General features: G+C 46.8%; 2 protein-coding genes across 4 annotated transcripts; one reads left to right on the forward strand and one right to left on the reverse strand.

The window, feature by feature from the left end:
- The first annotated feature begins 200 nt into the window (after window positions 1–200).
- On the forward strand, window positions 201–3,489 carry XBP1 (X-box binding protein 1). The gene is given in 6 exon segments (XM_054219965.1): window positions 201–477; window positions 558–654; window positions 734–862; window positions 1,452–1,505; window positions 1,508–1,615; window positions 2,458–3,489. Coding segments are annotated over 6 exon segments (1,143 nt in total). The 5' UTR covers window positions 201–277; the 3' UTR covers window positions 3,013–3,489.
- A 3,518-nt stretch (window positions 3,490–7,007) lies between these two features.
- On the reverse strand, window positions 7,008–14,185 carry CCDC117 (coiled-coil domain containing 117). 3 transcript variants are annotated; one of them, XM_054219966.1, is made up of 6 exons: window positions 14,104–14,185; window positions 13,513–13,847; window positions 12,752–12,802; window positions 12,185–12,418; window positions 10,610–10,747; window positions 7,008–10,070 (listed from the first exon to the last, which is right to left on the reverse strand). In XM_054219966.1, the coding sequence occupies exons 2-6, from the start codon at window positions 13,842–13,844 to the stop codon at window positions 9,818–9,820; spliced, it is 1,008 nt and encodes a 335-aa protein (XP_054075941.1). In that variant the 5' UTR covers window positions 13,845–13,847; window positions 14,104–14,185; the 3' UTR covers window positions 7,008–9,817. The 3 variants fall into 3 exon arrangements, with proteins under 3 accessions (XP_054075941.1, XP_054075943.1, XP_054075942.1); XM_054219968.1 differs by having other exon boundaries at window positions 13,513–13,850; window positions 14,104–14,183; XM_054219967.1 differs by lacking the exon at window positions 10,610–10,747 and having other exon boundaries at window positions 13,513–13,850.
- Between the last annotated feature and the right edge of the window lie 233 nt (window positions 14,186–14,418).

Here is a 14,418-nt window from a genome sequence, read left to right on the forward strand (position 1 = left end):
AGGAGCCGGGCCGGGCCGAGCTGCCCGCGCCGCCGCGCCCCGCCCCTCCGCCGCGCGCTGACACCTCACATCGAGCCCCTCGTCTGATGCAATTCGCTTCCCCCCTTGCCTCCAGCCGCGGAGCCAATCGCGGGCGAGGCTGGGCGTAGCGTCACGCCGTGCCGGCCAATGAGGAAGAGCCACGATAGGTAGAAATCCGGGCGGGGCCGCAGGGGCGCAGTCGGCTGCAGCCGTGGCGCCGGGCAGCGCGTCCGCTCCGCTCCCCTCCGCGCCCGCCATGGCAGCGCTGCCCGGGGCCGCGGCCCCGCGCCTGCTTCTCATCCCCGGCAAAGCGGCCGAGCCCGCCGCCCCCGCCGGCCGCCACCTCTCGGTTGTCCTGCCGGCAGGAGCCAGCCACCCGGGCCTGGAGGCACCGCAGCCGGCCCGCAAGCGGCAGCGGCTCACCCACCTGAGCCCGGAGGAGAAGGCGCTGCGCAGGTGAGTGGTGGCCGGTCGCGGGGTGGAGGGGGGGGTGATACGGTCACACGCACCGTCCTGACCGCCGCCCTGCCCCATAGGAAGCTGAAGAACCGCGTGGCGGCCCAGAGCGCCCGCGACAGGAAGAAGGCGCGGATGGTGGAGCTGGAGCAGCAGGTGGTGGAGCTGGAGGAGGAGGTAAGGGGCTGGGGGGAGCCGGGGGGTGGGCGGCGGCCGGCGCCTCGGCCTGTCCTCCCTGCCTCACGGCTCTCCGCAGAACCAGAAGCTACTGCTGGAGAACCGTCTTCTGCGGGAGAAGACGTGTAACCTCGCCCTGGAGAACCAGGAGCTTCGCTGCCGCCTGGGTTTGGATGCTCTGAAGACGGAGGAGGAGAGCGAGTCCAAGGTGAGCAGGCTGCCACGCTGTCGCCATCGTTCTGCCAAGAAAGTGGCTGCGTGGCCAAAGTCACCTGCCAAGGGGTGACTGTCTGGCGGTGGGCGGGAGGAGGGACCCCCCTGCCAGGGCTGGAACGGCCCTGCTGTGAAGAGAGACACTTCATGGGCCAGGAACACACGTGTCCTCCAAATGGAGGCTTTCCCAGAGAGCACACAGTTGCTGAGTCTGAAGCGGGTGCCACTGGTGGTGGGGGAGATGGGGAGCTGACGAGTTCCAAGCTGTTTTAAGATTACTTCATCTGCTCTTCTACACCATATTCTAGAAATAAAGTAGTAACTGTGGTCACATATGTCTGTCTCAAAAGAACAAGAGGTATGATGGAGGGGGTCAGGCTTTCATTTAAAGGCAGTGAACAAAACTGCAAATCTATAAAAGTTTGGGCCGGTTTTGGAAGTAAGTCTTACTGTCAGGTTTCTACTGCAAAAGCAAGTGGAAAATCTGATGTTGGAAGGCTTCGCAGGAAGAGCGTGATCATCAGAATTACATACTGTCTGCCAGAACACTCACGGTGACTGGATTTTTTTTTTCCTTGGCACAGGTTGTGAAGGAATCGCAGGTGGATGAGATTAGATTGGTGACCGGGTCCGCTGAGTCCGCAGCACTCAGACTACGTGTTCCTCTGCAGCAGGTGCAGGCCCAGCAGTCACCATTTCTGATAACCTCCACATGGATTCTGATGGCAGTGATTCTTCAGACTCAGAGGTGAGCATCTACTTCGACCCAAAATGCCTGTGAAATTCAGAACCACTGTGGATTTAAGGCAAGTGTTGTAACTGCTGATGTAAAGTCACTTGATGACTTCCCGTGGTTGGCTTCTTTTCTAAGACTTGGAAAATGTACCTGTGGCGCAGAACAGCTGTGTTGGGCTGTATCCAGTGAGTACAGGAGTTCATGCAACTTGAACAAGTCCAGTTTCCATAAAATCTTAAGAGGCTATTGACTGAAACAGTCTCTTAGCTCTTACAGGCAAAGTGTACAAGTACCAAAAGCAAACTGTGCTTTTAATGTTGAAAACATACTTGATCGTTTGGCTGATGTGCTGGCACTTAGTGAAGCTCTTCGAACTTAAAGCCTGTTGCTTATGAATGACTTCTAGAAATGTAAGGACAGCCATCTTTTGCCTTTAACAAAAAACAAACAAAAAAAACATGCACCAAAACAAACCCCTAAACTTTGGTCATGGGCAGGTCTGCCTAAGGCAGGTTCTGGTACTTGCTGTGCGGAGCCAGCAGGTAGTGTGGTGTCTGTACCTGATGGGCCAAGATCTTAAGGAGCTTCTAATAGAGGTTGTGAGTATCAGAATCATGTAGAATTCTATGGGGATTGCCAGTATCCTAACAAAAAAGTCAATGGATAAAGAATTTTTGAAAGATAATTAACTGTCTTAACTGTCGGTTTTGATAGTGGTGTTCTTGGTAAAACAGCCAGTTCTGTGATCACACTAGCATATTTTAATTTCCAGATGAGGGTTAATAGATGCCACAACTGATGTCTTTCTCTAACAGTAGTGGGCTGTCTTTCTAAAACAGTATTTTGTTCTGCAGTCTGATCTCCTGTTGGGCTTTCTGGACAGTCTGGACCCAGACATGTTTCTCAAATATGCTGATTCAGAGTCAACGTGCCTGGAAAAGCTGGAGGAAGAGATCTGTGGAGAAACAAATTCCATACCAACCTCCCCCTCTCCCTCTTTGGGGTCCTCATCAGCTAAGCTGGAGGCCATTAATGAACTCATAAGGTTTGATCACGTGTACACAAAGCCCCTAATACTGGAGATTCCTGTTAAAATGGGCGACCAAACCAATATGTTAGTGAAAATTGAGGAAGTATCTGTCTCTCCATCCGAAGACAAAGCTACCCCTGAGGTCCCAGTATCTGTGAAAGAGGAACCTGTTGACAGCTTCATGCCTGAACTGGGCATCTCTCATCTGCTTTCCTCTCATCGTAGCCTTGCAGCCTCAAGCTATCTGGATGCCTGTAGTGACTCTGGATATGAAGGATCCCCGTCACCCTTCAGTGACATGTCCTCTCCGCTTGACACTGATCACGCTTGGGAGGATAGCTTTGCCAATGAACTCTTCCCCCAACTCATCAGTGTCTAACTCAGTAGTGTTAACTCCCCTGGGATGACTATCCTGGCAGGATAACGGGATATGCCCCTTTAGGGGGTGTGTGAGGGGCGAAATCAAGTGTATTCAGGAAAGTGTTGTTCATTTCTACCCGTGCTTGTAGATGGAGCAATTGCCAATGCGTTTCTCCTGGTATGAAAAAGCCTGAGGTGTCCTGTCCTCCCTGTGCCCCCCTGTCGGTGTTGGCTTATGAGGGAGGGAAGTTTCTCAGTAACTTGCCAATTCTACATGAACCTGAAAATGTTCATTTTGTTTTCCATCTAAAATAATTTTAACACCAAAACCTGCAGTGAGATATTCATATATAAACAACTGGGTTAAAACTAAGTAGTCTGTAAGTCCTACAGATTTGCTATGTAAATGCTTGTTTTCCATTTGCTATGTAGAGTTACTTTCTGCATTTAATATTTAACTGTATCGGTGCAATTAAAGTGCAATGCAGCTCACTGACCCTTTTGTACCTTGGATCTCAGCGGGGAGGGGAGAGTATTGGGGCGTTGAGGAATTTGAAACTATGAGAGTTTTAAGAGATCGGGTCTCTTGGTGTCTCATCCGTACGCCACCTTAATGACCAGCAGCGCTCCTGTGGTGGATGGAGCTGGATGCTTCAGCAGCTGCTTTCTGGGGGCACTTGGTGTGGCAGACTCAAGGCAGGTGGGTTTGTACGATGGCCAGAGCTGCTTGAGCAAAATCTGCAGCCTGAACAGAGTGCAGGTGGCAGTGGCTTCATGTCTGAATAAAATAATTGTATTATCTTCCTGGTGGCAAGTTATGCCACTGACAACACTCGGTCTGAGCGAAGGTGGGTGTTCGTGAAGCAGTGCGAGACATGAACAGGGTGAAAAAGGTGCAGATTCTGTGTTACCGCAGGATGTTCCTGAAGCATAAAATTAACTTTGCAAGAGCAAACTTCAAATACCATGGGAGGAATCTGTTGTCCTCGTCCATTTCTTCCAACATCATGGTATTAGAAACACTTGAGTTGGAGTGACAGAGAAGAAACTGAAATTTTATACTGAAAGTGTGAGAGCTGTTCCAGGTGTTTGCACAACTGTTCTTGGTTTAGGTGCTAGTTCATGTTTTGCATTAAATTTTGACAAAAATAACTCGAGGCAGGGGAGGGAAGGAAACGGGGGATGGGACAGCAGGGTGTATTGGTCACTAACAGGGGGACAGGACTGCTTTAGATTACAAACCTGAGTAACCTGTAGTAAAGCACTATCTGAATAGTGGAGAGCAGTAAAAACTACAGCTGTGCAGTAGCAGAAACTTCAATTAAAAGAGATAGACTTTGAGTAGTCTGAGAATAAATTGCTTTACTTTCAAGCTAGAAAATAGGGATGACTGCAAGAGGACCCTTAGTGCCTAATGCATGCTGTTGTGAATCCAAAAAGCAAATGGACAAGTGAGAATTGGATCCATAGTTTTGCATTACTTTTGTCAGTATTACTGGAACTTCATATGACATTAAAAAGAATGAATTTAAGTACAGCAGAAATAATATAAGGAAGAAGTTAATTTCTTTTAAAGCCAGCTTCGATTCATTAAAGTAGTTAGTGGTGGTTTGAACCAGCAGCTCGAGTAAAGTAGTTTGATAGCTGCATGTGTAAGCTTTTTGGGTCTCCTGCAAACGGAATTCAATGTAAGAGCCTGCCCTAGAGCAGCCAAGTGCTCTGCAGCAACGGCTGCTGCTGCAGCTGGGGGGGAAGCGGTGGTGGCGGAGATCCCCTTTTCTCCCCCGTAATTGCAGTTGCTGCCAACTGTTGCTTTGAAGCAGAGCTCTGCAATCCTCCGAATCGTCCTGGTGCTACCATGGGTGGAACCAGGCAAAAGGATGCGAGTGGGTGCTATGGAGCACAAAGCTACTGTCTTGGTAGCGACTCCCCAGCAGCGTGTCCTGCTGCTGCCCTGGCAGGCAGGGAAAGCACTTCTGTGGCCCGTAACGCCGCAGTGTGGGGACTGCAGCACTTCACTGGTGCCGCTCCGCTGTCCCGCTCTCCCCTCCTGGAACAGCCTGCCCTGGAGGGCTGGAAGACCTGTCGTTTTGCCACCCCTCCGCCTTCCTCCAAAGCTGCCTGCATGCCACGGCTCTCCCGCCCGAGCTGCTCCTGTCGGTGCCCGTAGCCACTGGCCGGCCCCGTCCCTTGGGAGGGGTGACCTGTGCTGGTCGGCTGCTGCAGCACCCACCGTTTGTGACCGTGCGTTGGATGAGTTGTGAAGGTGATGCGAGATGAAGCGGAACGGATAATCCTCAACACTGTCTATTGGAAAATCACTCCCGTTGATTACCGAGTAACTTCCCAGGGGTGATTCACCCGGCAGCACCGCCACCCCGTGCCCGTGGGGCGTGCTGCATGCCGGATGGGCACGCACTGCTGCTGCCCGCTTCCTATAGCACATCGCTTAACTTGCCTCACAGCTGAACACTGTCTCTTGATGATCTTTGACATCTAAAAAAAAAAATCAAGGAAAATTCTGTTACGGTCACATTTCCATTGTATTTGGAATTGGGCTCTGTTTAATAGGTTCACATCCAAACCTTGTTAAGCACAGTAGGCAAAAATGTTCAATGAAGTAGTATTTACACTGTTTTGCTTCCTTTTTTCAATTTTACAGCTACGGATATTTCCTGACATGCTTTACCCGGACTTACTGGCAGCATTAGGTTCCAGGACAAGCTGCTAATGTTTATTGAGATCTCTTCCACTACGAGTTCACAAATAGCTCTTGTTGGGCATCTAGAAGCCTAATAGCATTCAGAATCTCTATTAGTGCTAATATTTTTTACTAGAATCAAGTCTACCAATACAGGATAAGGGTTTTTTTTTTTAAAAAATATATATATAGTATATCAACATCTGCAGATTAAAGTGTGAGAATTTGAAGCGTCAGCAGAGGCTTTTTATCTGAGATCTTCCTGTAGCTGTGTCCTGGTTTGCGGACCTAAACCACCACAAGATGCTTCCTGTAGATGGCTGCTTTCTGCCTGCTCTAACTTCTGGTTTGGAGCCCTCCTTGCCTCGCAAGCAGCGCGGATCCAGCCCCAGTGGTTCACGTCTGTTACATCTGCATTTGATTAAATAAATCTTCTGTGGTGGAAGCCACGCATCTGCTGTAGCAAACTGGCACAAGACACAGGCTCTGGAACAATTGCGAGTCCAGCTCTAAGTCCGTGCCAAAATAAATTCTGTCCCTCTCCCCAGGGCTGGCTGTACCACACAGATTCCCCCGCCCACCTCTGCAGCCTCCTCCCAGCCAGCCCCCAGAGCCCGACACAACCCTTAACGCGCTGGGGTTCACACTATTCTTTCCCTCCCTCCAACTCTGCAATGGAGAAGTATTTAAGATTTGCTTAAATCCAGAGTACAATTTAAGCGAGTCAATGCTTGACTCAGCCTGGAAACTTCATGGGGTTTTATTATTTTTTAATATAACTCTGAAGTGCTGTTTTTCCCTCATTTTGAAAGCCAAGGTAATACTGATCTAGCACACCCAGCTTTACAGCAGCTCGAAAAAACTCTTGAACAGAAGACAAAACAAATTTTAATAATTATTTGTATTGGAATGTAACACTTTGCTCTTTTGTTTAAAAACTCTCCTCAAACATTTCTTGATTTTATACAGAACTAAGCAAGCTAGGCATTCTTTATTTCACTCTGAAGCTAAATGAAAGACCTGAAAACACGAGCTGTAGCAAACCTTTTGGCAGCCCTTTGCTTTGTTAGAGGCCTTTGGGTCAGGCCAGATTTACAGCAACTCTTGCTCCCAGGCAGCTTCAGGTTTACTCGACCCTGCTGTTGGCCCCCTTGTCCTGCTGAACACCATGGAGAAAAGAAGTGACGTGCCCGTGGGACTATGTAGTTAAATTAAAAACTTCTTGGGCCAGAAGAGTACTTTACCCTCCAGCTGCAGGACTGGACGTACGCTCCCAAGATTCTCACTCATATTAGGAATGAAACACAGCCATCTAAAAAATATTTTAGAAAATTTATTGAAAACTGACATACAAAGGGTGATTTGGTCCCAAGAGAAGACAGACCAGAATCAGTTATTTCAAAATAAAGTTTTTCCTAATACTGCATCACATTTGCCATCCCGCTTGCAAACAGCATTAATAAAAGTCTTTCAAGGAAGCCAACAACAAATGAAAACTGTTACAAATACAGAAGTTTGAAAACACTCAGTAACTTGTTCTTTCTCACTCTCTCCAAACGATTGCTACAGCAAGAATCCTGCTCAGTCAGGTATCCCAGATACTCGATTCCTGCTCTACACCACTCTTCTCCCCCCACCAATTTAAGCCATTCAACCCTGTTCTCTCCTGTCACAAGGGCAGAAACAAATTATGAAAAAATTAAAATAGAGGTTTTCTACCAAAGCAAATGTCTTGGACGCAGTTTTTCCCCCATCTCTTGCTCTTTGTCATAGTCCACGCTCCATTCATGTTTCAGATGACAGAATAACAGGGGTCAGTGATGCTCTATTAGCATCAAACAATGAAGAGGAAACACACCTCTGAAAGTCAACCTTTGGTACAAACAAAACAAGAAAAAAGTACGCTTAAAAGCCATCTACAAAAATTTCTTCTGCAAGTCAGAAACGACAAATTATGTATCAAAGAGGAAAAAACCTGCATCTAGATTTGACGTATTTAGGCCTCCCACAGTTCTCTACATCCTCTGTCGCAGTTTCAGTGTTGCTGAGACGGTTTCATCACATTTTTGATTTTTTTATCCTTTTTTTTTTTTTTGGTTTATTTAGGATTCAGAGCTATCAGCTAAAACAATTCCAACCTTGAACTTTCGCTATAATGCTGCAAGCTTAAAAACAGGTAATTATTTGGAGAGACCACATTTTCTACCCACAGTGACTACAGCCTTCTCCAAACTGCACTGCTTTGCTTTACACTCAAGCAATGTAGCGTGTCAAAGGCTGTAGATTTTAAGTGCGTTCAGCAGCTTAATAATATACGAGAAATTTTACACAATTCATGCAAGAGATTTATAGCAGGCCCCAAAACGAAATGAGACATCATAGCAAGATAAAGCTGCACACGGTCTCCAATTTAAGAAAAGTCCCAGAATGGTAAAGTTATACACGGGTTTCCAGAGTAATACCTATTCAAATGCTGGAATGTTTTTAGTGAAGCTCTGAAATGTTTTAGCGAGAGACAGCAAATTTCACATAACCTTCGACGAGCAGCAAGATAGACAGGATTTAACAAATAGGGGCATCTTTTGAACAAAGCTTCTGCTGCCAGCCAAAAGAAGAGAAAGGATGACTGCAAAAAGAGAAGCTTGATTTTAAACTATCGACTATTCAATGGTAAAAAATATCATCACAAAGATTATAAATTAGCTGTGCAAAGGAAGAGTAGATTTTCTTATGCAAACAGCTGCATTACTGTGTACTTCCTCCTTTACGTTAGCAAGATGTCAAAAACAGACTGGGATGGTAAGAGCCTGAACAGAACCTATTACTTGGAAAGTAATTTCTTCCAAAAAGCCTCGATTCATCTATCTCTGAGATAGCGCAAGGACTTACAAACAGAAGATAAGAGTCTTTGCCTTGTTTAAGGGTTTTAAGCATAATGGAACTGTTGTGCGTTGAGGAAAGGTACGAGTGATAACTCATTGAGGACTCCTTAACGCCCTAAGCAGGGTACAAAATTCTTTTGGCATGTATCTGTACAAACTACGTGACGTTATGTTAATGGCACGTGTTCTGGCTTAAAATTTAAGTCTAGATTCTCTCAGGAAGAAGACAAGCATCTTTTTTACTTCACCACCAATGCCAGCAGTCTCAAAGTTTGGGACTTGGTTACAGGTGATAATCAGCATTTGACCCTCTTTACGCCAGAATATCTGCTCCCTATTATCTGATTTACTTACCACGTTTATCAAAATTAAAGGATGCCATTTTTCATCAAAGGTTACACTGTCTTCAACTGACTTTCCAACTTGATGCATACAAAGAATCACAGCACAATGTAAGATGCGAATCAATTGACCGAGAACCCTTTTCTCCAGACTTGGCATCATTTTGGGGAGGGGGGCATCAAAACCCCACAATTTAAGAGCCGATGAACCAAAGATGACTAAAGTTAGTAGTTATCTTTGAAGTTACTAGCCAGTTTTAATTTCTACAAAGCAAGAGGCTTATCCTCAGCTAGAACATTCCTTCCCTAGCACACTGCAGAATGCATAACTTGTGCATTTGAGTTCACATCAAGTACAAACCAGCCACGGCTGAAACAGTGTGAAAAGCTGTATTTCCATAGGGACCGCTCTTCTATCACTGACTAGACTCAAAAGTATTTCTTCCTTTCCATACTTTTTTGTGATTCAAATTAAACTAACTGACCAAGCATATTATGTACACCAAAGCCTTAATGGCTCAGTAAATGAAAGATGTGGCTTAAGCCATAGTTACATTCAATATTTGGATTTTATACTTTACCAAGGACAATTAAGAGGATATTTCACCATTAAGCAAGATGGAAAGCTACTTCCTTGTTCCAAAGACTTCTGAATTACCTTCTCAGTAAAACCAAGAATATTTAACAGACCAGAGTACAGAAATCTTGGGTTGGTTTTTTTTTTTTTCAGTTTCCTTAAGTTTTGTCTGGCCAATCCACATTCTTATGATGGTTAGTAGGAAAACCAAAAACAAATAATAAAACTTCAGATTCACACATCAAACCAGAAAGAAAAAGGGACTCAAAAAACAGCAATAAAACCCATCAGAAGCTCACCACTTCCACTATAAATTCTGGCATCTACAACTCCATTTCTTCTTCTGCACACCCAGAGATTCCCAAACTAGCATACGGATCTGGAGACATGGCAGTCTGTTGTGATTCAGGGAATGTTTCAGTCTGTGGGTCAAAAGCAGCTCTTGATGTCGACTGCTTAGCTTGACACCCTTCTGTACTCTGCTGCTTGAAGTTCTTACCAGAAACAGACTTCAGTTTATCTGTGAGAAACTCAGGAAGAGGTTTCCAAAGCACCAGCTCCATAGAAGGACGGCTCCTAGAAGGGACGGAGTCTCAGTTAAATTTAAGTTTTCCAATCACTATTAAATGCAGAAGACCAGTAAGTACCTTCATCCTTTGTGCTAGCCTGGAACTATGTTCCAGAATCCACATACCATTTTTTACCCCCCTATTACATTTCCTCTTCCTTAACCAGTTCCATTACTCCTGGTTCTAACCCTGTATTTTCTTTCTTTTCTTTTGCACCAAACTTGATGACCACTGCTGGTCACACTTCATGACCACCTTCTTTTGGAAACTCACATATATAAAAATCAAGATACAATGGTTTATTCAACAAACTTCACGCTGGACAAATGGGGGACAAAACAGACAGCTTGATGACCACTACAGTTACACTTAATTCTCTTTTACATTAGGATAGTTTTTCCTGGTTTTGACCAGATGAATGGTCTGTTATACAACGTTGGCTACATCATGCAGTAATTAAGGACATCTCCACAAACATGAGACTGGGTCTCTCTTTTCATTTGCATGTGTTAGCTACATAGCACCATGATTTCCTCCAGCACTTACATAGATTCTATTATTTTCTTTGTCAGGACTTCACCAAAATCCCTCTTCATCCCTTTCTTAAGGGTATCTGACAGGATAAGAGTGGGCAGATTGCTAACATTTCCATCAGCATGAACTTCCTCATCTTCATCAATTATCCTAGGAATGGAGGGGGAAGAGGGAGATAAACACTATTGAGCATACTGTTAACAGGTACATCCACCGTAGACTACAGTTACATCTATGTGCACTGCATTGTACAGTGCAGATCTCGGACCGAGGCCGGGTACCAGAAGCAGCGGGGCCATGTTAACTCGAGTCTCTCTTGGGCCAACGCACCCTAAGAACGACTGTTACCATAGAAGCCGCTCAAGCGGCTTCTGGTACCTCAGCTAGCCTTGTTACCCCCGCACCGTCCAGCGATGCGCAATGCAGGCATACGCTAAGAGAAAATAAATAAATCCACTTCAGGGGAAAGTGTACGAATCAGCCACATTACAAGAGTAAGCCTCAGTTACGCAGTAGCTTCACCAGCTCGATTCCCCATATCTTAACTTTGAGAATTATTGAAAAGTTACTGAATACAGTTCTTAACCTTTAAGGACGTTGCACCGATTTCTCAGATTAAAACGGCACAAAAAGTTGGAAGCATTTAAAACAAACTGGAGGCATCTCCTTTGGTTTTGGTAAACCTTTCCAAGAAAATTTAGCAGAGTAGCTGGGAAGGATGGGGAACAATCCTCTGAGAGGTCCAAAGCAGACTTTGTAATGCAGATATAGCCGGATAATAAAGACAAATAGCACTACTCTGATTTACCCATGAAAAAATAAAATAATCTAACAGTACCTTGCTTCCCTTCACGCATCATCTATGGAGTAATCATCTAAAAAAAAATCTTGTTTTATCATTTATATAACTTTTGGCTTTTCTAACAATTGTCTGCAGTGGTCATTTTAGGTATTTCAGAATACCAGCTCAACTGCAATCAACGTATATATACACACATGACATTCCCAGAAATCTTTCAAAGGCAAGAATGCGGAGTACATTTATGAAAAGATTGCAACAGACCGCCCACAGCCACCCCACTACCCCAATATCAAGCCATCTGGTATTTAACAGCAAGATGAACCTCAGTCTTATTGCATATGTGTAGAGAGATTTCTGGTTCATGCTAGTCTCTCCACTGATAAATTCACACCTATCTTGAGCATTTACAAGTATTAATGGCAGAACAAGTTGAAAAAAGCTGAGCTCAAGTCCGACCAGACAACATCAGTTAAAATTTGAGCTCTGGATACTCACAAAAGAGCATAAAACCCCATTATGGTACACATATAGATGCTGCATAACGATTGTGAAAAGGCGGTTATTTATTCAGCATCTCTTGCTCTAGCACCCTCAATTTCAGATCATAGTACCAGCCCCAAGACTCAGAGCACCATAGGTAGCCTAAAACGAAATCATTTGAACAGAAGGTTCATCTCAGACTTACAGCAGTGTTAATCACACTGCTAAGTGCTAGATTTAACCCTTAATGCCCACCAAAAAAGGGAAAGCTCAGCAAAGCCAGTCTACTCCAACCCTGCATTTACCTGTCCTCAATCTCCTGAAGCTTCCTGCGAGCAACCTCGCATTGCTGTTCCCCCATTGTCTGATCCATTTCTTCACAGGGAATTTCTAACATGGCAGTTTCAGGACCGCTGCCACCATACTGACTTGCTACCTCCCCAGCTGCCTGCTGACCTGCACAGAGAATCCATTCTTCCGTGTTGGGATTCAAAGGGCAATTTTTGGCTCCTGTCAGTCTCTTCTTCCTCACAGGACAACTAGGAAACAAAATAAAGTTTACAATTGTCAAAAGAGAAATGTGGCATTCTACGGGAAAAAGTGTTATGGAAAGTCATGCGCGTTTCAACAGATTTGACATACTATGGAAACACAATCTCCACGAAGAAAAATAAATTCAAATTGCTCTTATTAAAACGCGGGTACCCATGCTACACAATTAATTAGGTAACTGAAATGGATTTGGGCTTATGTGCAGTTCAGTGTTAGAACTTCCTTTCCCATGTATGTTGTAGGTGAGGTGTGCTCAAAACTTTATAGAAAACAAAAAGTAAATCAAGATTTTTCAAGTTATAAAAGACAAAATTAATTACCCTTCCGCCTCTTCTTCTAACTTATGCTTCTTTCCACAGCGAACAGAGACACTGCAAAAGAAACACAAATGGTTGTTTAGCTTCTAATTATATCTTCCAGTGGCATTGAGATTTTCAAATAATATTATCCTCCCTTTTAAAATTTCACTTGCAGCTAACAACAACAGCTGCGGTATGTCACCAGCTGTGAAGGGAGTGGAAGCTATGGACAATAAATGACCACTACTTTCCGAAGAAAGGCAAAGGCGGCTGTAATTACTCAAGCTTTCCAAGCAGAATTCCATGCTGATTTCTCCTCCTTTGCGTTATTTATTTTTTTCCCACAAGGGGCAAGACCAGTTTTTGCTAAAATTCAAATGTTTCAAGAAGCAACATGTGATCCGCTTCAGTCTCTTAATACATCGGCTCACAGTGACATACTCAAATATGACCAAACACCAACATTTTAGGGGAATAATTTAAGTTTTCTGTGCTCACATAAGAGAAAGAATATGTAAGTTTAGAAAAAGTACACAAACTTAAAAGCACGTCAAGATGTTGGTAAACTTAACCTCATTTCTTTCCTTTTACAAGGCTCCTTCGTGCCCCACCAACAAACTCGAAGGCCGTCAGACAAGTGCAATTCTAACACTGCACGAGTGAAACACTACTAGAAGGCAAAAAATTATAGCCTGTCTCAAAAAGAAAACTTATTCCACACGTCCAGCACGGCTGACAAACGCGTCCCTTCCCTGTCCCGGCGGTAACCAGTTGGCACTTACTGGCAGTGTCCCCGCTGCTGGTGCGGGCCCGGCGGCCGTGCCCCGCTGGTGAAGGAGCCCACCGGGGCCACCGTCAGGCCCTCGTTGTAACTTCCCAGCGCGGCCAGAGAGGCGACGTCGAAGCCGCTTTGCGGGTAGAGGCCGGAGGAGCCGCCGCCATCGGCGCCGTCGCTTCCGTTCCCTGCCATGATCACCATGGGGGGCTGCAGGCGGTCGTGGCCGAGGGCCGGGGGCTGCAGGCCGTGGCGGTCAGGGACGGCGGCCGGCGCCTGAGGGAACTCCACGACGGGACCCGCGGGGATGCCCTGACAGGATCTGCCCAGCGCTGCCATTTCCTGCTGCCGGAGAGAGAGAGGACATCAACGCCGCCCCTCCGTCCGCACCACTGGCCCCCTCAGGGGGAGGCCCGGGGTCGGCGCCGGCTCCCGGCCCGAGGCCGCCCTCCCGGCCCGAGGCGCTGCCCCGGGGAGACCGCGCTGCCCAGCGCCGCGGCGGCGTAGGTGAGGGGGCCCGGCGCACCGCCGGGGCCCGGCCCGCCCCGGTCCCACAGCAGACAAACAGCCGCCCCCCGCCCGCCCGCGGAGCGCTCACCGCCGGGCCGGGCCGGGCCCGGAGCCGGACGACACCGCCAGAGCCCTGGTCCCTTCCAGGCCTTTCGCCGCCCTCGGAGAAGGCTGGCGCGGGCACTATGGGTGTTGTAGTCCCGAGCGGCGGCCCGCGGGGCGCGGCGGGAGCTGTAGTCCCGGGCGGGAAGCCGGAGCCGCCGAGGTGCCGTAGCGGCCATGGGGCAAGCAGGGACCCCCGGGGCGGGACGGGGCAGGGCCGTCCCCGCCGGGAGCAGGAGGCCCCGGCCCGCCCAGTTGCTAGGGGAGCGTGGAGACAGAGCCGCTTTTGTCCGGGGCCTGG

This window comes from Rissa tridactyla, chromosome 13 (genome assembly GCF_028500815.1).
Source record: "Rissa tridactyla isolate bRisTri1 chromosome 13, bRisTri1.patW.cur.20221130, whole genome shotgun sequence".
In the NCBI taxonomy this organism is placed as follows: domain Eukaryota; kingdom Metazoa; phylum Chordata; class Aves; order Charadriiformes; family Laridae; genus Rissa; species Rissa tridactyla.